The sequence below is a fragment of the Dermacentor variabilis genome, chromosome 2 (genome assembly GCF_050947875.1).
Source record: "Dermacentor variabilis isolate Ectoservices chromosome 2, ASM5094787v1, whole genome shotgun sequence".
Taxonomy (NCBI): Eukaryota; Metazoa; Arthropoda; class Arachnida; order Ixodida; family Ixodidae; genus Dermacentor; species Dermacentor variabilis.
Genome location: NC_134569.1, coordinates 14808443 through 14834045, shown reverse-complemented (window position 1 = coordinate 14834045; position 25603 = coordinate 14808443). Strand labels below are relative to the sequence as shown.

At 49.2% G+C, this 25603-nt stretch overlaps 1 protein-coding gene across 4 annotated transcripts in view; it reads left to right on the top strand.

The window, feature by feature from the left end:
* Positions 1–25603, top strand: part of LOC142571390 (integrin alpha-PS1-like) — a 165200-nt gene that overhangs the window by 88511 nt on the left and 51086 nt on the right. For 2 of the 4 annotated variants that reach the window (XM_075679695.1, XM_075679698.1), the window contains exons 2-3: positions 21281–21411; positions 21609–21688. In XM_075679695.1, coding sequence (XP_075535810.1) covers positions 21281–21411; positions 21609–21688 — 211 coding nt within the window. Of the gene's footprint in view, positions 1–2874; positions 3005–16400; positions 16511–21280; positions 21412–21608; positions 21689–25603 lie in introns of those variants that run through there. The other 2 variants (XM_075679696.1, XM_075679697.1) reach the window with 2 other exon arrangements.

Genomic DNA, 25603 nt, shown 5'->3' with positions numbered 1-25603 from the left:
GTTGATGATAATGACGTGGAAGATCGACTAAGAATAGCGAAGCCTGTACAAAGAGAACTTGCGGTGCCTTAAAATGTTGGGTAAATTTACCAAACCTTGACAGCAAAGAAGAAATATATAACATTCAAAATACACTGGCATGAGGTATATACCTCATTTTGGAAGAAAAGCTACTGTATACGAATAACGTCATCATCTTGCCCAGTCCGCGTAGTGGTATGCGGTGCTCACTTTTCTGTGAAGGCCTGTCAACTCGCCCACATGTGACGAGGGATATTCTGCGGTCTGTATACATTCATTTCTTTCTTTACAGCCCTTCGTGATTTTCCTAATTTATGTGGTCGCTGTTCTTTTTAAATAAAATTCCCTTTCTAGCCAGCACATGTGGCGTCTTCTTTACTCTTCCTTGTGGTTACCGCTGTTCAGACCTATCGTCTTGAGTTTTACGAAACTCTCGCAGGAAAGAACACGAAAGGGCGTGCATGTCGAGAAGGCATGATGCATCAGTGCCCTAACAACATCCCTTACTAGCTTTCTTTTATTGCGATAGCAATTATATGGACACTTCAGACGCATTTCTGCCGTCGGCGTGATGTTCCGTATAAAGTCCAAGAGTGATAACATCGTCGCCTTATATGCTGTACGTGCGAGTGAAAGCGTGCGAGGGTAAGCCGACGACGGTGGCTCACTATCCGCGCGCAAGGGAGGAAAGCGGGGAGGAAGTGCGCCGTCTTTCGTTGCGTGCAAGGCACGGGGGGAAGGGGGGTAAGGGCGTTTGACTCTGGCGGCAGCTGCGTATGGCGCGGCCGCGAGGGCCCTATATTGAAAGCGATCTGCGATGGGAACAGAGTTCACCGGGTGTTGATAGCTTCGTGTGCGCTGTGTTTTAGCCGCTTAGTTCGCATCGAAGCCGAGAGGCAGCACGAAGGTCAATTCCCTCGCTAATGCTGCCGCGCTTTCTCATACCAGCGTTCTGACATCGAGTGAGATGTTTGCTTGTGAGCGCGTAACACTATGCTTGTTAATTTAGTTAGTAAGCGAACGTTTACATTGCAAGGTTATACTTATATTAAATACTATCTTTGCTTCGTATAACTGTGTACTAATTTGCTATCACAATCGATGCTTCGTCTTTCGGGTGAAACTGCGACTTTTTAGCAAACGTGTTCGCTTGAAACTATCTTCTAAGGCTGGCGCCCTTTACTACCATTCCAGTAATAAATAAATACACCGAGCGAAGCGGGAGTTCGAATTTTTTGTCAGCCATTTTCAGATTCGAACACTATACACTTCACTGTTGAGGCTTGAGTATATTGAGAAAAAAGAACTGTCTCTGCATTACGGCAGTGCAAGTAATAATGATTTGTCTGCGGTTTTTTCGCGCTATACCTAGAAACGCCGGCGGATGTTTATTTTGTGTAGCTATAAGGAAACAGCAGGTGGCGCTGTAGTTCTGAACCTGCGCATCACGTGTGCAGGTTCAAAACTGGAGCGCCGTTTTCACGGTTAGTGTACATATGCGACAAAGGGTCGTGCACGGCGATAACGTTTTTCCCAACTCTTCAGTCATGCTGAGCGCCAAGACGCCCCGCACTGCCACCCTCCCCACTATTAAGCATTTCAAAAACAAAAAAAAAACAGAGGACGTCGGGCAATTTGAAGGTGGGCATGTTGCCTTTCAGCTGACGTGGCAAGGTATTAACCTGCTCCGTTCCATGGACGAGCTGAGTTCATCCGCGCGTGTCTGGTTAATCAAAAAGCAAAAAAAAGAATGGGTTGCAGTATCGTTAATAAGCTCCTAAAATGTTGCCTACATTGTTCATTTTTAAGAAGTTGCAGTACAGAGTTCGGCCATTTTGACAACACTTCAGGATAATAGCCATGGCAATTAAAGCGTACGGCAGGTCTCCTCCATCAGTGTCCGGCGCGCACGCACTCGACGAGAGAACAATGAAGACTCGCAGAATGGCTTTTCTCTTCCTGGCCTCCGATTGTTGTTTTTTTTCGGTCGCCACTTTGTGGAAACGAAGGAAAATAAAAATAGAAAAGAGCTAAATGTGGGTGGAGGAGGCTCCTTCTTCTGGCTGGGAAGTTGAGTCCCGCGGACGACATACGGGATAAAAGAGAGAGAGGGAGAGAGCTGTGGGTCCAGGGTCTGTTTTCAGCGAGAGCCAGCTGCCACCACCCTGCTTACTTTTTCACTCGAAATAGCCCGCACTTTCGGCTTCGCGCAAAGAAGCCCTATTTGAGAACGGAGAGCGCCGGGCGATGCGGAGGTGGAAGGGCTTGCAAAAAGATTGGGGAAAGAAAACGAGAGAGAGAGAGAGAGAGAGAGAGTACATCGTCGAACAGCGAGCGATGTCCACGTCGTCAATGAAAAGAACAAAAACAAACTGCGAGTGCCTGTCGGCCGCCTTTCCTTGGGATGTCTGACGGAAAGTGTTCTTGGTCTTCGCAGCGCGCTCACCCGCTTTGCGCCCCCCCCCCCCCCCTCTTCACCCTTGCGCCTCCGCCTTCTTCATACACCGTGTGGCTTGTCGAGCCCGTCAGGTACTACGCAATAAGAAAAGCTACAGGGCCTCTAGGGATGGCCCATGTTTACCTAGCGGCTTTCCAGGTCTTTGCCTATACATGGAGCTCTTCCGACAAAGGAAGGAAATTGGCGACGAAAGCTTTTGCTTTGTTCTGCATCTCCCTCGCTCGGCGACGTGAACAACGCGTGATCGATTGATTGCGCGTTGCTCGCTCGTTAGCGAGTCTCGCGCGTGGAAGCCCGGCTCTGCGCTCGTTGCGGAGCTCGTGTAACGTGACTACAGCGCTGCGACGCCAAGTTGCAACGGTGCGTAATCCGCGTCTGTCTGCTTTTCCTTTCCACTTGTGATAGGCCACCAGCACACAGCTGGTGGCCTGTCAGGTTGCGAATTTTGGATACAGAGGCGGTATATAGTAAACATTTCCTACATGCAGTGTGTGTTCGGGTGTCATCGCCGTGTACCGCAGAACTGTAAGTATTATAAGACGCAGTGGTTATTCTCGGGCAACTTGGTTACAGTCGCAGCGTCTATCTCACTCTCTCTGTCGTTTACACTTCTACTTGGAAATGTTGAGTGTAATGTCAGTGAATAACTTGGTGTGTGGATCTGCTTAAATGAGCGGCTTTGACGTCTTTCAGCCGGGCCGGGCGTGGTCGCATGTTCGAGTGGCAGAAGCAGCGGTCGCGCTTCGACGGCAAGGAAAGGCGAAAACTCCCGTATGTTGAGGTTTCTCAAGCAATAAAAGTATACACTCAGAGTCGTCCCTCATAGCATATATATGCAGTATTTTCTGTAACGTAGGAACAAATGAGTGGAAGAATGAAGGAATTAATCAATTAGTTGCCCGCCTGCATGGGTGTAGCTTTTAGGCGTCAAGCCCAGTGAGTCGACGGTCTCGTGTCAAACGCGACACGGACACGCATTCAAATGTCCTAACCGGTGGCGCTTCTTTTACCGTTTATTCGGCGGTGTCACCACCCTGGTGTCAGTTAACTTTTTTGGCTCGTTTTCCCGCAGAGGTCTCAGTCAGTGTGAAATTTCCCCAAATCGCCGTGATAAGCTTAGCGGCCGCGCCCCTAACATTTAGAGCTAGATTTACGTGCAGCTCGCGCCCTTTCAACGTGCATCGCCGCCGATATTGATGCGAAATCGTCAATTGATCCATCGAGCGAAAAAGCCGGCATCTGTAGCAGCGAAACGGAACACCTGCTGCTGCTGGGTGTGCACGGTTGTGAACCATGCGTGCGATTTTTGAATTTTTAAGCAACACGCTAAACAGGTCCCCCGGACACGTACATATGAGGGCGAATCAGAAAGTCCTTGCCCCTATTTTTTATTAACCAAGATAAGGCACATACAGGTAATTACAAATATACATACTACATACTTTACACTATTTATCCACATCGTCCCCACACCGGTTCAGACGTTTGTCCCATCGCAGCACTAAATTTACGACGCCCCTGTGGTACAATTCGCACGCCCGCGACCTCCCCGAACGCTCATTATCGCGCGAGTCTTCACGGCCTTTTGCGAACTCACGCCACCACCACCTCACACTTCTCAAAGTGAGTCACCTTTCCCCATACGTGGGCTGTACTTGTGGATTTCGATGGACGTTCGTCGCTTGCTCCAAAGAAAATGAATTGCACTTCGTTGCTCGTGCGCCGTGGACGTGTGAAGCACAACCGCCATCTTCAGAAACTGACAGCAGCGCCGTGCCGGTCCAAGAAAGGTCCACCGCTGGGAATGGATATACAGCTGTAATATGGCTCAAGAAAAAAAAAAGGCTGGGGGGGGGGGGGTGCAAATACTTTGATTCGCGCTCGTGCTGTACTGCCTGTGCTCATCGTCAAGGTCTTAGAATATATAGACTCGCTGGAGCACTTTTAGCTCTGGTCGACCTCTGTGTACCTTTCCTCGAATAACATCTGTCTACATCTCTCCTAAAGCCTTCTGTTATGTTCACGTAAGCAGCCTCGCATATGTGCGCCGACGACGAGTGGAGTACCCTTATGATTCGGTTATCGCTCGCCCGCGATAGCTGCTGAGTGCTGCCCTGCCTGTGAAATCGCGATGAGTGTAGTGTCAGTGATGTAATTTAAATCGTGCGGTTAAACGTCCTAAAGCATGGGTGTGTGGTCGGCGCCATACAGTGGAAGTCTTCTGAACAATTTGAACCACGTGATGTATTGGGCGAGGCCGCCGCCGGTGATCGAACCCACGGCCTCACGCCCAGCAGCTGAGCCGAGCCAGGTGGAGTGGGAGCGATGCAAGTGGGCGGCCGAGGAAGGGCGCTGCCCGCGTACGCGCGCTCCAATGGCCGCTTGTGGGCCCCGCAAAACCCAGGGCGACCTGCGCGCGCCCGGACTGCCGCCACGACGCTCTCGAAGAGGCGCGTGTACCCGGAGCTCTTGCTTTGCAGAACGCCCTGCGCGTACTTGTATCCGAGATGGGCGATGTCCCTTATCTCGCGCGTCTTATCGCGTTCCTCGCCAAGGGGCCGAAGTAAACGGCTGCGGACAGCGCGCGATCTCCCGTTGCGAAATGTTTTGCAAGGTCGCTCGCATAAGCGCTCGTGCCTTTACAGCGTTTGTTCTCTTTTATATGCGTTTCTTGCCGGTTTCTTGTAGTTTTTGTATAGTGTACTCTTGCATGCTGAACTTCGGTTTCCTACTACTTGCTGGTAGATCAGCTTTATTGCCACACACGTTGAATGAGCAGGTCCTCCCGACGGTTCTTCAACGTTGGGACCTCCGACTGTAATACTAATATTGCAATTAGTTACCGAATAAGCTTGAACTGCCTGAAGAGCGAACGGACGCCGTAAGGGAGTTCTTTCCTTTGTGCCAGCCAGAATCTGATCCGGCTAACCTCCCGGCCTTTCCCATCCCGTTTATCTCTCTCTCTCTCTCTCTCTCTCTCTCTCTCTCTCTCTCTCTGCCAGCGCATCACAGGTATATCGTTGCCGTCTGCTGAAGCGTTTGCATCCTGTTGTTCGAATAAAAGTGTGTCGTCTCGCCTGATGTTCGTCAGCTCGCTGTGCAGAAGCTGCCGTGCGCCACACCAAAGATGTGTCAGTCTGCGGGTGCAATGGCGCTGCTTTCGCATAGGCGACATAGTTTCTTGTGTCGTAAAAGGAAATACGTGGGGAATATTGCCATTTACGGCGTGTTATCCAGAAAGTATGTTCTGTTTGCAGACGTTACGGCAAGGATGCCGCGCCATGTAAAATGCGCTTGCGTGCAAGTTTTCTCACTCAGCAGCGAGTCACAAACTCCATGCTATTAACACGCGGCGAAATTGTGTTGAAGCAACAGTAATATAAGAAGCATAGTGTTGACGATAATCGTCACCTCATAATTCGCGGCTTATATTTACTGTTGGTGATTTACCAAGTATGGAAGAGCGCAAGCGTAGAAAACTTGAGGAGCCTTCAAATTAAGCGACATCTGTGAAAGTTCGAAAGACAAGAAAAAAAAAAAAAAACGTGAGTCTGAGAGCAGTCAGTCAAACACGATCAGTCCACGGAGATCCAAAACAAAGTTCGAGGGACTGACGATTGATTCATTGCGTCATGTGACGAATTTACCTTGTGTTGAGTCTCTGTGAAAAACGATAACGTTAAGGACGCTGTGCACACATTGCATTCGTCGCATGTCGGCGGTATCGTGGGTCAATCTCAGTATGCAAGAACTTGCGTTCCGCTACGACAGGCAGAATGTTATCAAACTGTATTGGTAAATTGTAATTCTGAAGTACGTCAGCAATAACCGTGGACATATAGTCTTGGTAAGCCAGGAAAGACGCGCGAACGAAATAATAGTGTGGACGCCACGTTGAGTAAAGCGTCTGCTGGGGACTACAGTTAATATTTTATCGACAAACAAAATTTACATTGCGTTCTAACGGAACCAAGGGCTCAACGTAGTGGGCTTTGCGAACTCCTTTTTTTTTTTCAGAACAAAAACGGCCGCAAACCATGGGGGAACACGTTTAAAACCATGACGTCACACTAACGTAACGGCAGCATTCTAGTTCTGGCACGAAAAAAAAAAAAATGTGGTGGGCGACCCTAATCATTGACTTGGGTGCCTCTTAGTGGCACTCGCACCTTGGCGCTGGTGTTCTTTAGGTTAACTTTAGGCGAACGCTACGCATGAACCGAACTCGGAGGTAACTGTTTCCATTAATTAGCCGGTTCAATATCATGCCACCTTTTCTTGTTTCTCTCTCTCTCTCTCTCTCTCTCTCTCTCTCTCTCTCTCTCTCTCTCCGTGTGTGTGGGTGCGGGTGTGTGACGTCAATAGTGACGTCATTACTTACGGGAAACCCTCAATTAGAAAGCGGAATTTCGCCAAAGTCGTGCCCACATGGCGGGTCTGTAAAGTCTACGATTCTGTGCTTTGGTTTGCGGTAATCAGTGATTTATAATTATTTCTAATTATTTCAGACACTTCAATAATTCAACCAGTAACTAAACTTATGCTATGATATCATATCTACAATGAAACACACGAGTATTGTACTTTACTATTTTTTAAATATTTTTTTCTGATTTATTTTGAGTTTCCTCCGCGATCGTCTCGGGAGGTGAAACGGAAGTGCTGCCAAGAAACAAGAGTGTCACTCGATGCTCGTCCCACTAAAAAAGAAAACTGACAATTAACCAACCTTTTTTCGCCGAACAAATGAAAAGGGAGTCTTTTAAGATTGATTCACAAAACCACGTTAATTTAATGTTGTTCGGCGTTTGTCCCCTTTCGGAAGTTATTTTGTGAGCAGCCTTTACATCATTTAGACGTGTACACACGTGCAGCCCGCTGCGTTCACGATGAATGGAACGAATATAAGTATTCTCATGGGGTACCTCACATATTTCTTTATTTTTTCATTAGATGTTTTTATTTAGTTGTTTGTCATTATTTTTAACACTTGTGCTTTCTTAGACAACAGCCGTCAAAACGGCAGAGCTCGTTTGACTTTTGCATGGTCGAACTGGTTAGTATTTTGTCTGGATGCGTAGTTCGATGGCGTTTTTTTTTTTTTTTCTGTTCTTCTTCTACGAACATTTAGGAGCACGTAAGCCTTCCTTCCTTCGCGCGTGACCGCGAAACGGCCTGCGGAACTCGAGCTTTTCGCATTTTCCGGCTGTCGCTGACCCGCTTCCTTGCGTTGCCTTCCGTTGCCCTGCGGTCGCTTGTCGGGTGACAAGCGTGCGCAATCTTTCTGGCATTGCGTGCATAACGCGCATGGCAGCGGTATGTTATACAGGCTGGCTCCTTGGTTGGTATTAGGCCCTATACACTGTGCCGCGTTTCGAGAGGGCGATACGTAAGAAAGCGTTTAGGCCGAGTTCTTCAGTCGCAACTAAAGCCAGCCCCTGATCATACAATAAGCGTGAGGACCTCGCAACAGATTCTCCCAGGTCGCGCCTCTGTTCTGAGATACCTCGATGCTCTGCGCGCTCCATCATTGCTCGTTGAAGATTTAAATAGAAAAAGAAAAAGCAGTTAGGTGGCTCGAAGTAATTCTCATTTCCTTTTTTTTTTCCTTTCTCATTTCAATTCCTTTCTCACCCGACAAACGACCGTCGCCGGCTGTGCAGACATTCGCAAGGCAACCGGTCCGCAACAGCCGGAAAGTGTCAAACACTCGAGTTCCGCAGGCCGTTTCGCGGTCACACGCCAAGGAAGGAAGGCTTCTGTGCTCCCAAATGTTCGTAAAAAACAAAGAACCGAAAAAAAAAATCTGCTTCTGGTTAACCTCCCTGCCTTTCTATGCGTCCTTTTCTCTATTTCCTTTTTTAAGCTGGTTGGATCTGTTCTGTAATATCATCCCAGGGAAACGTTGTTCTGTACCGGTGCTTTGCAGTCGCGCAGGTTGCCGAGGTTCGTGTTACCTATGTATGACTAAACGGAACTATATTGCTCTGCGATCGCTCTGCTATGCATGGAAATTGTGGGTAGTATAAAGATGGGTTTGTCGAATATTTTCGTAATGTAGATTCAGGCTTTCCTGTGGCCTTATACGGATTACGCTTCATATTTATAAATTTCGAAGCAATCAAACACGGTGAGGTAATAAAGTCTCAGCGCTCTGCATGAGTTTCGTTGTTGCATTTATAGCCCAATATTTTGTTGAAAACGATTGTTTGCAAAGTCACAAAGCCGTTTGAAGCAACGACGAGGCTTGTGCAAATCCGCGTGCTGCTAATCACTCATTGCCATGCTGACTGAACCACCATGCTCTCGCATACCGTAGACGCTATAGGGCCACATTTCCCACTTGTAATTTTTGTAGGAAACTACGCCGAGGGAGGATGTGTCCTACGGCACAACGTTGACCGGGTGTCGGCACGCGGAGTGGTGCTCGAACGCGCTCCGCTGTCTCGCACCGGCTCGCGCACTTCGCCCCTGTGGGGTGAAAGGCAGGGCGTGTCCTTATCTGGGCCGCCTCCTTTCCCCTGAGGTGCACAAACACCACTCGTGGAACGGCCGTCGATAAGACGGCCGCAGAATTGTCGAGAGACCCCGATATCCGTCGACATTGCTCAACCCTAAAGAAATACATTCAGACAGCTAGTCCATAAATTTTTTTGCTATTAGAATGTCTGTATAGGCCGCCTATATATGGACTTGAGGCTTCACAGTTTTTGTTGACTGATATGTATAGATCTGCTACAAACGACCTGTTTTGTTTCGAGAGAGCGAGCGGGAGCTAAAGGAATTAAGGGAAAGGTAGGGAGGCTAACCACATCGCCATATCCGATTTGCCACACTGCACCGGGGGAGGAGAAAAAAAGAAGACAGAGAGAGTACAACACCATCAGCGAGAGCACGAGAGATGCGCCGAGTAAAAAAAAATTGGAGGACGCTTAAGCTGCTTACAAAAGTGGAACACGATAGCATTAAAAGATCCCTGGCTGCTTCTCGAGCTTCCCGGCAACTGCAGCGTATGCCACCGTTGCGTTTACCGGGAAACGCCGGCGGCGAACGCTATGCGCGAAGGTGAGCTTTCTGGCTGAAACGCAGTTTCTTGCGTGGGTCGATCCCGGAGATAGTGCACAGCCGCGCCATAAAATTACATCGTTTCCAGGTTTCTGTTGTTTCGCACTTTTAATATTTCAGCCTGACAAGATTTAACATAAAAAGCATGTGCTGTCGGTGTTTTGTCTGTTTCATGACATTTGTTTGTAAGCTGTCATTTTCAAAATTCTGAGGAATAACTTTGTCAAGAATGTAAGACAAGGTATGAGCTACTTAAGTGATATAATGGTGTGGCAATACAACCTGCATATACCGCATGTCATGTATCAAGGCGTGGTATATACATACCTAAATATATACCGCAATTTTCGCTCACAGGACGTAAACGCCGGCTACAGCGCCGACGCCGATAGCATATTTTCTGCAACACGGGGGGCCCTTAACGCTCTCACGTTAAAACACGCTCAAGTGTTTATAGGCGCTCGCCCAGGTTGTCCCAAAGACGTGCAAGATCTTTGGTGCTGGCAATCGGTGAGGCCACTTTCGAATTTTCTCTGCACGAAAAGACGGTCGCTTGAATGGGGAGCATTCTACTCGAGGAATGTCAGCACTGCACTCGGGAATCCAGCATACATACATCGCACTTTGAGCAGCTGTAGTGTGCTGGTTGCTTAAGAGTACACGGGTGACGTCCATAAGTGACTGTAGCACCAATATGACTTGTCCGTCTACTGGTAACCCATCAGCAGGCGTAGTGCCCCACAATAAAGTCGCAGTTTCGCCTGAAAGGCGAAGCATCGATTGTGATATCGAATTAGTGGACAGCTATACGAAATAAGGACGGTGGTTTTATCGGCAGTATATATAACGGTGTAAACATAGGCACACTAAATAAATTAACAAGCGTGGTGTCACGCGCGCACAAGCAAACTCGGAACACATCTCACTCGATGACTGCGGAAACTCGCTGTCAGAACGCTGGAGTGAGGAAGCGCGGCAGCAGCAGCGAGCGAATTCACCTTCGTGCTGCCTCTCGCATCAGCGCGAACTAAGCCGCGTAAACACAGCGCATGACATACTTTCTCCATCGTAGATGCCTTTCGAGATACAGTGGCCCGGGCGCGTCATTACAACTGCTAGCAATTACAGCGGCATGTGGCATTTCCCGAGGCGTTTGTGCGCCGGCACAAGTAAGAGCGGGTGCGAGAGAGAAAATCTGGGGGCTTTCGCTCCTGAAATATCTGGCTTTGCCTAGGCACTACGGAGGCGTAGTTTCTTTGCTCGTGTTGTATGCGTTTGTCCCTAGACGTGCCGGCATTGTGGAGTGGGGTCGAGTTTGTTTACCCTCCGACCCCTGCTGCCGGCGCTGTGAAGCAGATGAAGCAGTAGGCACGGGCGCCCCGTTTGGTGATCGGAACGCATTGAACGCACTGAAGAACGTTTTGCGGCAATTAAAGTATTTCTGAAATAGCCTAACTTCGAATGCGTTTCTCAACTTCGATGAAAAGGGGTTCAGGGACCTTTAAACAACTAGTCATAATCATAAGAATATATATGGCAGTCAAGGCAGTCTACTTAAAGGGACACTAAAGTGAAAAATGATTTCTTCTGCATCAGTAAATTACCGTTCTACAACACCAAAAACGCCACTCTTACAACGACAAGACGTTTGGTAAGCCAGAAAAAGCGCAAGAACGAAATACGGGTGGCGACGCCTACTTAAGCTCCCGCACCTGGGGGCTGTGACGTCTTGCATTTTGATGGCACCTTCTAGGGCCCACTAATTATATATAGCGGTACAGATTGACTACATTGTGATCTAAAGGAACCAAATATTAAACATGGCAAGTTTCGGGAACCTTTATTCAGGCAACGCGGTCCAAATGCGAAAACATACTTTGGAATCCCTGACGTCACGCTGACGTACCGGCGCTGAGGTTTCGGCGCGAAATTCAAATACTGATACTTGGGCCTTCATTTTCTCATCGAATAATCAAACTAAGTTTTTGAAATGACTGCCTGAAGGGTTCTCAAACAATGCTTCATTAGTCTAAACTGATTTATTGTTTCGCTTATGTGTCCCTTTAAATGTCAACGGTTGAATGCTCCTTTATTATTCTCAATTCTACACCCTCGCCGCTAACACACCTTCGGGCGTTGCCGCACCCACCCGCCTTAGCCCCTCTCCCCTTTAGAATACTGCGCCACTTGCCGAAACTGTGGCTCCCGCTTTTACCTTGTTCTCGTTTTGCTCATCGTCTTGAATTTCCGCGTGTGCTCACTCAAAAGGCAGACACGCGGAACAGCTCGCAGACGACACGAGCATCTTTCGTCGCAAGCTTGGAAGCCCTTCCTCCAATCGACAAGACCAGTCGTCGGGTCCTGGCGGCGGGGCTCGCGTGTGCAGCGCGCTCCGAAGCTTGCAAGGGCGACGAACACCGCTGCTTTCAGTCTGCGGCTTTGGGGCAACGAAGACGAGAGAGGAAAGGCAGACAGGGTGGCCAGATGTATAGTTCACGGTTTCCTACCCTGCATGGGGGTGGAGAAATATGGGGCTTGAGGTAAGGGAGGAGTAGAAACAGAGAAGCGGACAAAGGAGTCTGGTCGGCTGCAAAAAGCACAATATTATTTTCACGGGCAGCGGAAGCTCTCCGTATACCTTCCGTATGCATGTGCCGCGACGATAGGCCCGGTGACGCGCAGCCATTTTGAGTCTTTTGATAAAGAAAGTGTGTGCATCCGTGCAGTTGGAACTTGATACAGCGAGCTATATGCATAAAGCATGTTTAGCCGCTATTTATTCTTCAACTATTGTGGGGCTGCAGTTTCCCATGTACGGCGTCGACCATCTTTTAAACATTTAGGCGAGTATACTGCGGAAATAACGAGCTCATTTGCTTCCGAGGCTCTACATTGCTGTAACGAGTCTCGACTGTGTGCACAATATAAAAATTCAAAGCTGTTCAACTGCTACCTTGCGCAAAACATTCTGGTCGGTCAGCGGCGCAGGCCGTTCAGGATGCGTTGTGCGACGAATTGCGCAACTTACTTTGGCGCATGGCGGCGGTAAAGCCCCTCCATACACGTTTCCGCCGACCAGGTTAAGTACCGCCAACCTGCCCTCCTCCTCCACGCTCCTCTCCCACTCACCCCCTTAGCTTCCGGCGTCAAGCGGAACTTACGTAGCTGCAGCTTCCTGTTCCGAGTGTAAGTGACACTTTGTTTTTTAGCGTTGTTTAGTTTCGCGCCGCTGGAGAGGCTTTACTTGCACGAGTTGCGGTTGAAACTGTGAATGCGATTCCATCCAAGAACCACCGCCTACTGTAACCAGCGATCTGCTCGTGTTCGCTGCTTCGCGTCAACCTGTGACGGGTTGTGGCACGAGCGACAACATACAGTGGAATGTAGTGCCTGGGCGCTTGGAGACCACTGCCGTTTTTCGTGCATTTGGACAACAGTGACCGCGAACTACTACTTCAGCGGAATACAACAGCTTGTCCCCTTTGCATTCTTCTTATGGTGACTGCCACAGCTCTGCTAAGCATGCGCGGGCGTCTCACCATCGTCTAACAGCAGTCAAAGCGGAAATTCCCGCAGCGCAACTCCAGGAAGCGGAAACGCCGGAACCGGAAATTTTTAAACCGGAAATGCCGGAACCGGAAATACCGGAACCGGATTTGGTGTGAGGGAAAAAGGCGGCGCACAACAAAGGTTGTCACTACTTAAGAAAGCGGCGGTGGCGCGTAGATGCAGGGGCTTTAGGCGGCGGCGGCTCGTGGAGAAAGCGATGGCGAGAGGCTGTGTTGCGAGTCCAGTTGTGCGCGAACGTGTGGAGGGCGCACGTATACAGCGACGTCACTTCCACCCGCCACGATTTCTGGCCGTCCCCCGTCCGGCACCACGGTCAGTTTGTCGAGGATCTTTTCTCGAAGAGCGATTCGCGTGACTGCTTCGCGCACTGCCTTATTGCGGGCTCGTCAGATAGAAAAAAAGCAGGCAATTCTTTTATATATATATATATATATATATATATATATATATATATATATATATATATATATATATATATATATGGACGAACGACTGCTGAGAGGAAGTAGGACGGCGGGTAGAATTGGAAGGTCGCACGTTTTTCTCCTGTACTGCATGTGGGAGCCTATATTTACCGAAGAAGAAAGTATGTGAGGCACAATATTCGCGAATTGATATCATCTCACTTTAATACGGTCGGCTTTAAAAATTGGGTGCAGTTAAAGAAATTAAAAAATAAGTAAACGCCCTATAAAATTCATCATCATAGAGTTCGGAGAATAATGCTTCGTTATTATCATTATTCATTAATGTACTATTATGAATATCTTTTTGTATAATTTTAAAAAATTCCTTCCCAGTTCTTTTTCTTTTCTTTTTTTTACTAGTCACCAATTCGTGCCGTATGCCCGTGGTTGCGCCATATCCCGTAGGATCAGCCAACCAAGTTTACGAGTCTGTGACAGTCGTCGCATTGCTAACTATCCAGCAGCTATGCTTAATCATCTTTTGAGTGCTTATTTTGCAGTCATGTCGGTACTTAATTTGAATGAGCTTCTCTTAAGCTGTGTTTAGCTAAGCACCTGTTCGTCACATTCAGTGTTCCTGATCGATAAATGGCTGTAAATTGAGGCATACAATCATAGAATATGCGTGTGACAAAGTGTCATCTCCGTTTGGTGTAGTATTCTTGGGATATCGTGGCCTTCGTATTGTTAGGGTTGGCGTCTGACACCACGTGGCAACAGGAATTTCGCCCTACCTTCTACTAGGCCGGAGCTCACGGGCGACAGGTCGTTCCCCCTACCTTCTACTTGGTCGAACACCACGGGCGATACGTCATCCCCCTACCTTCTACTTGGCCTGACCCCTCGGCGCCGAAGAGGTCATTCACCCGACCTTCTCCCTGGATTCGTCGAAAAGAGGATCGACTTCTCCTACCCGTGCTCGGTAATGCAGGAGGGGCGCCCTCTCTCTGTGCCGGTCACGGGTCCTCGACGGAAGCAAGATCCCGCCCACACTTGTAGGGAGCCTATTTAAGGGGCTCCGAAATGTACTTGAGAGACTTCATACTTCATGCTTTTTTTATTTTCTTTCAACTACCTTTGAATAAACCGTGCAAGTTTCGCACTAGCAAATCGTCTCGCCCTGCTTGGTCGCCATGATCTACCGGATGCCTGCAGCCCGCCGACAACGCCACGCTACCCAATAAGTAATGGCGGTCGAGCTTCGATAGGCAGGCGCCGCTACTTCTCGGCAGCAGTACGGTACGCTACCGTGGAGTACGCAACAGTATCCCATAAGAGATAACAGGCGTATTAAAACAGGACAAAAATGAAAAGCCCGTACTACGGAACAAGCGCTGGTCCATCGATGCTCATTTCATTCTTTCTTAATTTCTTTCTTTCTTTATATATTTCTTTCGCCGTATCTTCTATAATCAAGCGCGCAACATTCTAAACGTGCGTGCTAACTAGTGAATCCAGCGAACCCTTCGACGCAAGGAGAGTAAGGCTTCTTACGTACCTCTTGAGTTGCGTTGTTCTAACTTGGTTATCTTTGTTGAGAATATCCAAGTTGCGAACAGCTCTGTGAAACAAACATGCATAGGAGAGCCACTGGTGTGACAAGCATTGATTGTTTGGGGGACGCACGGCCTGAGGAAAAATTTAATATTTCAACCTGAGCGCACAGCCTGAGACTCAGATTACACCTGTGATGCGCGTTTTACAAAAAATTGGACTGAAATTTCGGCTTTTTCGCGGAGCGCGCATGCTTCCGACGCCGACTGTGTGTGCGTCCGGCGCCAATGCCGTCCGCGGGGCCGACACGTACACCGCCCGGGCGAGCCGGAACGGCGCAAAGGGATGTATGTCCGACGCGGTGACCTGCTGGTCATCCTTGCGGGAGGGGGCCATTGGCGAGTGCGTGTCTGTCCCGAATCAGCCAGCGCGCGGAATTCCGGCCCTAGCTGGTGCCGCTCCCGGGTCCAAAATAAACGCCGCCGTCGCCCATGCGGCTATTCTGTTTATCGCGGCCGCCACAGTTTAAGCCGGCGCTTCTGTGGGCCAGGGCCGATCGCTTGGACAAACTTCGCTTCCCTCTCCCGTTCTGCTTCTTCTAGCTTGGGTACACCCCACATAGTACAGCGTGCACGTATATTCGAGCGCCTCTACAACGAAATGACTTCTGTAACGAATGAATCATTCTGCCCCGGTTCTGTTACGAGCCATGCGTTGCGCGACCTTTACGACTAAGTGAGCTGCATATAAACGAATGATTTCGGAGGCCCCAAGCACTTCGTCATAAAGGCGTTCAACATAATTGGCCTGCGTAGTTCTTTCTAGCGCATTTGACAGCAAACGTTCACGACGAACCGCGCGGGCAGTTTAAGAAGTGATCTTTTCGTTATCCTTCAAGGCAACACGATAATGAGAGGTGTGTTGTGCACAGCTGTTATTATGATTGTGCCTCATTGTAATATATTCATCGATTTTGCGGGCCGAATGTGCTAGAAAAATTTACTAGCTTTTGTTTTCCATGTCACTCACGTAACGTAAAACATTAGCAGCGGTGGCACAGATTCCCCCCCCCCCCCCCCCATTTTCTCTTGTCGTTCCTGAATTCGCTAGCTTTCCGCCATGGCGCGCGTGCACTTGCATGAAGAGGCCGGAGAACGTATATTCGCCAGCTCCGTGTCTAACTTAAATAAATTCGTGGACTCGGATTACTGGCGCCGAGCTTATTTTACCGTGGCGTGAATACGAATGTGAGCATCATCACGAGCTGTTATTCTTGGTTGCAGGTCCCGTTTCTCTCTCTCTACGTCTTGGGGAAAGGCATATCCCGGCAGACTGCACAGGTGGCAATGACCTGCATCTCCACGTCTTTCGAATGAGACAAATGATTCGACGTATGCGAACGGCTCTAGCGAGATACTTCCTTCGCGATAAGGCGGTGCGTATTCACATATTGACGTGCATATATTCAGTTTACAATTTTCCGTGAAGCTCGTATAGGGAAGTCTGACTCTTCCGGGGCAATTGACTGAAGCACCTTCAGCAATTTCCATGGGGCAGTGTGATGGTCTCTTCAAGTATTCAGCAGTGATGCTACCGCTCTGCCAGTTGTGCCGAACTGCGCCGATAGGCGAACTCTGCTACATTTCAGCAAAACGTGAGAAAGCTGCGCCCACTCTGCGCCGAGAGGGTTGCGCTCGCGCCTGCAGAAAGCGGGACCACGCGTGCTCTCAAGCGCCGTTTTACCGCACCATCTAAGGGGGCATGGCGTGGACTGCAGCGGCTGCATTATCTCCGCGGCGGACCGAGTCAAGGGATCGTTTTGCTTGTTTCATCCGTGGGTTGCTGTCTGTATTGAATACCTTCCATCCCGACGTGTGCGGGTTGCTTTTGGCAACGGGACAGCCTCGATTTTCGGCTGACAGCGAGCGATCGTGCTGGCGCCGAAGCACACCCCCGTATGATCAGCGTGAAAACGGTGGCCGAAGTTTTGGACGCTGTATGGTGTCTCGCACGCTCACGTTGGCGCAGACAAGGCGGCGGTGAAAAACTTTCCCGCCGTTCAATTTGTCGCCTATCCCCCGCTTTTCGCCGCTAGATACTGCCGAAGTGCCGCCGGTTACACCTCGCTGTGTTGTGTACGGCCGTGGCAAAAATTCGCTGCCAGCTGGTGGCGGGCAGGTCGTCGCGACGAGATGGCCGGCAATATGTTGTTCGGGCAACCGCTTCGTTGATTGGGCTGGAGATCACGGGCTTGACTGGTGGCGGCCGAAACCCGAGATCGGGTCCACGGGTGACATGACGACAACGACCGCTAACTCTTTCGTTTGTTTTTGTGCTTACTGGGCGGAATGGCGAAAGCTCGCGTGTAGTCAGAAAGCTCCAAACTTAATTCGGTGATCGCAGCCTCATCCGACAGCGTTCGTGCGCGGCGCACACCGAGCCGCGTGACGAGCGAACGCCAACCGCTCCGGCGGCGCCGTCGACCGCGGGTCGGCGGGTCGCGGCGCGGGGAAAAATGGGCGAACATTTCGTACCGCTGGCGCTACCTTTTCTTTAGATCAGTGCTCCATCTTAAAGGAAACTTTTACAGGAGCAAGATCGCGCTGACGGTTTTCAAAACGCTTCTGAATTCTGCTCGTAGCACGTCTAAGCGCTTCCGTGTTTTTTTAAGCACATCTTAGGACACCACTGCTTCGCCGCAGTCCACAGTAATGACTGCGATAAAAAAAAAAAGGAGGGGGGAGGGGGGTCATTTTTAGTGTTTGAATTTATGAACCACTGACCACTTGCTGCTTTCACATGCATTGTCCACCGTAAAAGCCCCATAAGTATATTTTGCAATCGCTTTCATAAACCTGCTCCGAAAGTCCATTCTATTGCACCGAAATGCACTTTTGGCTTCTCCAAAAGCTGCTTCGAAATGGGTTGGGCATCACTGGACCAGTCATCCGTGAGCAATGTCACTGACACAAAAAGGAGAAAGCACATGCTCCTCCTATAAGCTCACGTGCATATGAGCGGCGTGCAATGATAGCTTGAAGGAAGCAAGGCGAGCCATTCTCTTTCGCCCTTATTGTCTCGTTTGCTGGGTAGATTGACCGAGTACGTTGCACGTGTGGGCTACAACCTTCTTGCAAAATCTTCTCTCGAACACCGTATTCGGACATGCGGACAGCGCGGCTGGCTTCCAACTTGCCGCACCTCTTCAATATATATATATATATATATATATATATATATATATATATATATATATATATATATATATATATATATATATATACACACACACACGCGCGAGGGCGGAAACTCCGCGGCAGATGGTCTGCGTGTTGTTCTGACGCACGGTATAGGCGCGTCAGAGCGGAAGGCTGAGCTAGCATTTTTGGTCGGGGAACAACGGCACAGCTCAGCGCTTCCTGTTTTGACTGCGGGAGCGATTGTTCCTTTAAAGAGAGCCATCGATCTTTGAGTCTTATAGTGACGTTGTAGACACGGGCTCCGCAGCGTGCACTGTGCTCGACTCGCTAGACGGCATTGACCGCTCTGGTGCATGCTCTGCGGTTGTTAGGTTCAGAGCGAGGGGTTGCGTGGCCGCGGTTCGCGAAAAAGGAACGCGCCGACTTAAGTCGTTAGTTAACGGGTCAATGAATTAGTTAGCTTAGGTCAAGTTCGTGCGTGAGTTGAAATCACTTTATAGTTTGAACGATGGAGCACTTAGCCTTTACCGCGTACAGCGCCACGAGCCTGGCGTATTTGCTGTGCGCGTGACTTTATAAACAAATGTGACAGTGCAGTTTTGTGTCTTTTAGGTTGGTAAATTTTCCTAGCATGAGGCGTGCATTCGAAAGTGCACGCCACAAAAGTTCACGGGACACGGGATTTGCGAGAGCAGGGAAAGTAAACGTCCAGATTAATAAGAGGCGATTACTAAGAGGCGAGAGCAGGGGAAAAGTAAACATGTCCGTTATAGAGATTTGTAAGAGGCGATTGGAAGATTGGTGGAAGAAAACTAGGGAAGCGACTAACAACGGAGCCGTACAAAATTGGAGGACGCTTAAGCTTCGCCTTCAAGAGTGGAACGCGACAGCGTTCCCGTCCACCCGCCAAGGGGTGTAAGACAATGGGCTACGGCGCAGCGACTACGCGCCCCGCATCGGACGCGGTGAGCGTCGAGCAACGCAGCGTTCGGCGCGACAACGAAATGTGCGCCTGAGCAAGCGACGCACGCCTGAGCCTTAGAAACAGCTCGTTTCTAAGGCAACACCGCGTTCACTAGAGGCGCTTTTGTACCGCTTTGAAGCATCGAACTCGTGGCTCAGTGGTAACGTCTCCGTCTCGCACTCCGGAGACCCTGGTTCGATTCCCACCCAGCCCATCTTGGAAGTTGCTTTTTATTTATGAAGTGCCTGCCGTGATTTATCGCTCACGGCCAACGCCGCGGACGCCGACACCGACACCGACGCCGACGACACCGGCTTTTCTGCGACACGAGCTCCTTAACGCTATCGCGTTAAAAACAAAGTTCAAAACAAGGTCGGCTCCCCGCGGTTGACGACAAAAATGCATGCTGCTGGCCGAGCGCTACCGACGAGATAAAGAACGCCCTGCCGCTTCCTCGTCGCCAGTCACGATGCAAGTTCACCGAACGCACGCTTGAGAGCAGCACGATACCACTGCGCAAACGCTCCGTCACGTGGCTTCTTTCATATTCCGCGGCCTTTCTTTGCGACCCGGAAAAAGGGACTACGTGAGACGTATCGTAAAGCAAACAACTCGATCGGTGGTTTCTGAAGGCGCTCTACAAATCTGCGTATCATACTTTGGGTCCTCAGCCAATAATTAAATATTTGGCTAATTAAATTTAATGAATTAGTGAGTTATGGAGAAAACACCCCAGATTGTCTGAGTTACTGCAGGCTATTGCAAATAGTATGCGTTCGGTTCAATTCGCTTCCGACGCGCCTTTCATAAATTCCTGGCTCAAGTTATGTGGGGCACCCTGTATATATATATATATATATATATATATATATATATATATATATATATATATATATAATGTCAATTTGTGATTTGCACCCCCCGCCTCTCGGGAAATAGTTTCTACTCCGCTGTCCCCTGTACACTCTTGCACAAAAGTACACCCTTTGGGGCGTATATCTGCCACACAACGATAATCGTCATCTGCCTTGCTTGCGTTTCCTTTCTTGAAAACGCCGCCGCGCCCGCTACTTTCCTGTCGGGAATGCTATGTCATGCTTTCCGGCGGCTGCTGCTCACGGCGCGGCCGTGCGGGAGCTGTATCATGAAAGCGGTCTGCGACGGGGCCAAAGTGCGCCCCTGCGCGGGCCTCGAGCATCTTTAAGGCAATCTGCGATGTTTGCAGAGTGCGCGTAGTGCTGGTAGCTTCGTATGTGCTGTGCTTTCGACGTTTCGTTCGCGTTGAAGCGAGACATGCACCAAGGTCAATTCGCTTGCTGCTGCTGCCGCGATTCCTCACTCCAGTGTTTTGACAGCGTGTTTCCGCAGTCATCGCGCGAGATGTTTACCTGCGCGCGCGTGGCACCGTGCTCGTTAATTTAGTTAGTAAGCGAATGTTTACAAGTTTGTACGGCTGATAAGACTACTATCCTTACTTCGTATCTGCTAATTTGCTATCTCAATCGGTGCTTCGCCTTTCGGGCGAAACTGCAACTTTCTTTTCTTCGTGGTTCGTTGTTGCCATGCTTTACAGCTTCCGAAGATAAACCTCGGTCAGTTATTTCGACCCCCGGCACTGAAAATGGTGGTGGTGTTACAATCAATTCGCTAGAAGCGGCTGCCTGAACAGCAGTTGCACGATAACTTTGTTCTGTGTGATGCACTTCTCCTCGCGCATTGCGTGTATGCGGAAAAGCATACTTTGGCGGAGCGATTTTGCAGTTTTGATGTCTTGCTGAGGGGGGCGGGGGGAGAGAAAGAAACGCTGAAGCACTTTTCTTTTCCCCCTAAGTGTTTCCGCCTATGACGTTTTTGATCATGTTGTTTATTAACTGTCCTTCTGTCAGTTCTTTACTGGAAATGGCGTTCGAATGTAAGCTTTATCAGTATGTATGGGATTCTTGTTGCGTAGTTGTGCAAACGGTGCTAAGATATGCTGTGTGTGTTTTTTTTCTGTTCTTTTTTCTTGCTAATTTGTGTGGCGCTTCCCTTCTTTATGCAGGATGCTGGTAGGAGCGCCTCGAGCTCAGACTAGCCAACCAGGCACAAACCGGTCCGGTGCTGTTTACACCTGCCCCATGACCACTCGCTACGACGACTGCACGCAACTTCCTGTAGATAATGATACCAATGGTAGGTGTAAATATACTGTCATAAGCAGTGCGACACAAAAGAGGGCAATGCACACAGTTTTTTGCAAGTGTACATGAGTGGGTGGGTGTGCATATTTCTGTTACACATTGCTGTTTACTTGTTATTTGCTTGTTGCTCATAGATGTACTGTACGAAACAGCAAGTCTGCTGTCGTCTACTTTGCCTTTTGCTTTCAGCGCCTGACAAAGAAGTGCTGAAAGACGATCAGTGGTTGGGTGTCACTGTCCACAGCCAGCGTCCTGGAGGTTCTGTTCTGGTGAGTTGTTTTACTCTCTGTGGAAGTCTTCTTTCATTTTCATACCTTTGTTCTCATAGCTGGTGCGGTCATTTCGAACCTGTGACAACTCCTTTCTCCTTTTTATTTGTAATATGTGCACCCTTCCATGCATTAAGTAGTGTTCTTGTGGTTACTTTTCTTGACAGGGCTCTTTTCAACTTATATTATGTAAACTGAGTATAGAAGAACTATGCTACAGAATTTTCAACACTAGTGCTCATATTTCAGCAGAAGCTGTAGTAGCATGTGCTATGATGAAAATGTATGGTGCTGAAACAAAGGCATTTAAATAAGGATGCTTAAGAGTAGTTGCGAGTAACAGAGAAAGAGAAAATGGCTAATTATTAGAAATGGCTGCCACTGATGTTAGAGCTGCAATCCATAATGAAAGAAGGTGATAACTCAGCCATACAATGAAAAGGAAGAAGAGCTACATCTGTTTGAAAATCATGGCAAGCAAGATGAGGCTGGAATACAGAAAGATATGTGGCAGGACAAGATTAAGGAAGTCCTTAACAAGAAGTTGAGGAAAGGGTATGTAACTGAATTAGTAACATTGGAGAAACTCTCCAACATAGCAAACCAATGTAGAAATGGAAGGAAGGAAGGAAGGAAAAAGTAGAGAAGGAAAGGCAGGGAGGTTAACCAGTTTAGCGTAACCGGCTTGCTACCCTACACATGGGAGAGGGATGGGTGCGATGAAAGATGGGGAAGGGGGAGAGAGAGAGAGAGCACATAGCACAGCACACAAACATCGTCCGGTAGAGTCTATCAATCTGGCATTGTACGTGATAACACTGTCAGAGCCGCTTGTCCAATCCCGTCTCTTTCAAAAACTGAAGTAGTCCCTTTGTCGCCTTCACCTGCGATGTCTTAAGTCGGCGGCATGTGAAAATCGTGTCGAGGGACAATGGTCTAGTGTCAAGGTGCGCGAGAACGGATGCCAGGGACTGTCGCTGAACATTATATTCAGGACAGTCGCACAGAATGTGTTGCAGCGTCTCCTCGCAAAGACAGGCATTGCAGAGAGCGTTGTCGGCCATTCCAATGCGGAATGAGTAAGATTTCGTGAAAGCCACCCCTAACCATAAGCGATAAAGCAGAGTCGCCTCGCTGCGGCGGAGTCCAGTTGGCATATAGAGATGCATCAAAGACGGCAGGTGGTATTGACGGTTGCTCTGGTTGGTCTGGCTGTTTGGTGTGCACCATGAAGACAGCGTCATCTCCTGTGCAAGCACTCGAAGTCTGCTAGCTGCGTCGGATCGTGAAAGCGGTATGGCCTCTTCTTGTGCGTCTTCAAGAGCCGCCCGAGCTGCATTATCGGCGTCTTCGTTTCCAGTGACGCCGCAGTGACTTGGCAGCCACTGAAACGTCACGTGGTGTCCTTTCTCCTGTGATGTATGGAGTAGGCATCTAATATCGAATACGAGCTGTTCGAATGGCCCGCGACGCAGAGCTGATAGTACAGATTGTAGGGCTGCCTTTGAGTCGCTGAAGATGGACCATTGTCGAGGTGGCTCCCGACTGACGAAACGGAGTGCAGCGCGAAGAGCAGCTAGTTCAGCAGATGTCGATGTTGTCGGGTGGTCAGTCCTGAAGCTGATGGTAATAGCTTTTGCTGGGACAACCACAGCACCGGACGAACACTGGATGTTTGTGGAACCATCAGTATAAATGTGTTCACTGTCCGCGTACCTCTCGTGCAAAAGAAGCAGAGACAGTTGTTTGAGGACAGGCGACGACAGGTCAGACTTTTTTCCGATTCCTGGTACACTGAGATGTACTGTGGGGCTGATAAGACACCAAGGGGGTATCGATGGTTTAGATGCAGCGGTGAAGCCCGAGGGAAGTTTGTCGTTGTACTTGTTGATAGTTTTAGAGAATGATGATTGGTGCCTGTCTGAAGGTAGTGCTGCAAGGTGGTGATAGGGGGCACGTGCAAAATGTCTGATGTGCGTTCTCAGGGCTTCCACCGTAATGTGAGTTCGCATTGGATGGTCCCGAGCAATCGCAAGAGTCGCCTCTGTTGACGTACATCTGGGCAAACCAAGGCAGACTCTGAGTGCTTGAGCTTGTACTGCCTGCAGAACACGAATGTTTGTCTTGCAGGTGTTGTTCAGTACAGGTAGACTGTATCTTAAAAAACCGAGAAAGAGAGCTCTGTAGAGTTTAAGCATTGCGTCTACTGACATCCCCCACGTCTTCCCTGTCAAGTATTTGAACAACTGGGAAGTAGCTGTCAGGCGCCGTTTCATGTAGGCCACGTGTGGGCTCCAACAGAGGTCTCGGTCAATAATGACGCCAAGGAATCTGTGGTTTCGGACATAGGAAATGGTCCGCCCATTGATTGAGATGATATAAGGCGTCATCGGTTTCCGAGTAAATGCGACTAGTGCGCATTTTTCAGGTGAAATGCTGAGACCCTGTTTACACAAGTAGTTCGCTGTCAAAGTGGCCGCTCTTTGAAGTCGCGCACGTATCTGAGGACGTGTGACTGCCGAAGCCCAGACACAGATGTCGTCAGCGTATGTTGAAATCTTGATGGTAGTTGGCAAGCATTCAGCAAGTCCAACAAGAGCGAGGTTGAATAGCGTCGGGCTGAGAGCACCGCCTTGAGGAACGCCCTTGCTGGTATAGCGTCGCGTAGTTGGCCCATCGTCAGTTAATACATAGAATGATCTTGCAGATAGGTAACTTGCAATCCATAAAAATACTCGACCACCTAAGCCAACCGTCACAAGAGCGTCGAGAATAGCCTCATGTAATACGTTATCGTATGCCCCTTTCACATCTAGGAATAAAGCTGCAGATAAACGTTTACGGGACCTTTCGTGCTGGACATATGAAACGAGATCAACTACATTGTCGATGGAAGAGCGGTCACGTCGGAAGCCAGCCATGGAACTCGGATAAATCTTGTAGTGTTCAAGGTACCATTCCAGGCGGCCAAGGATCATCCGTTCCATTATCTTTCCTACACAGCTGGCCAACGCTATCGGGCGGTAAGAGGTGAGCTCTAGCGGGGATTTGCCCTGCTTCAAGATTGGCACCAGGCGGCTCACTTTCCATTCGTCAGGAACATTTCCCTCCTGCCATGAGGTGTTGTAGAGACTCAATAGTGCTATCCGTGCGGATTCTCCGAGATAGCACAAGGCTCGGTAAGATATACCATCTGGACCCGGAGATGATGAGCGCCTGCAGAGAGCTAGTGCCGCCTCGAGCTCCTCCATTGTAAAAGGAAGGTCCATGCGGCAATCACGGGAATGGGGGACGTCAGCTCGGGCTGGAGGATCTGGACGAGCCGCTTGGTCTGCGACCCGCGCACAAAAGTCTTCTGCGACATCGATGTCTTGCCGCCCTTGGAAAAGCGCTAGCGCCTTGAATGGAAAACGCCGTTCCGGAAGGCAACGGAGACCTTGCACCGTTTTCCAAATGTGAGACAGTGGCTTGCGGGGGTCGAGTGTCTGGCAAAACGTTGCCCACCGTTCCGACGCTAATCTATCCATACGACGCTGAATCTTCTTTTGCATCCTCCTGGCTGCCCTAAGGTCATGGATTGATTTTGTATGTCGATATCGACGTTCCGCCCGGCGACGAAGCGCTCGAAGTCGCTCTAATTCTATGTCGAAGTCATTTCGCGTGGAAGAGATCGTCATCATGCGAGTGGCGTTTTGCATCGTCATTTTAATCGTTTGCTCTAACCCAGAGGGTAGGCCCTCGCGGCAGGCATCTTCCATCTCAGATTTGAAGTTGGCCCATTGAATCGTCCGAATGGTATTCCGTGAGCCTGATGTAGACGACAAGCCTTTGATGTTCAGATAGGTGGGAATGTGGTCACTCCCATGTGTCTCAATGTCTGGAAACCACTTCACACATCTGGCGAGAGAGTTGGAG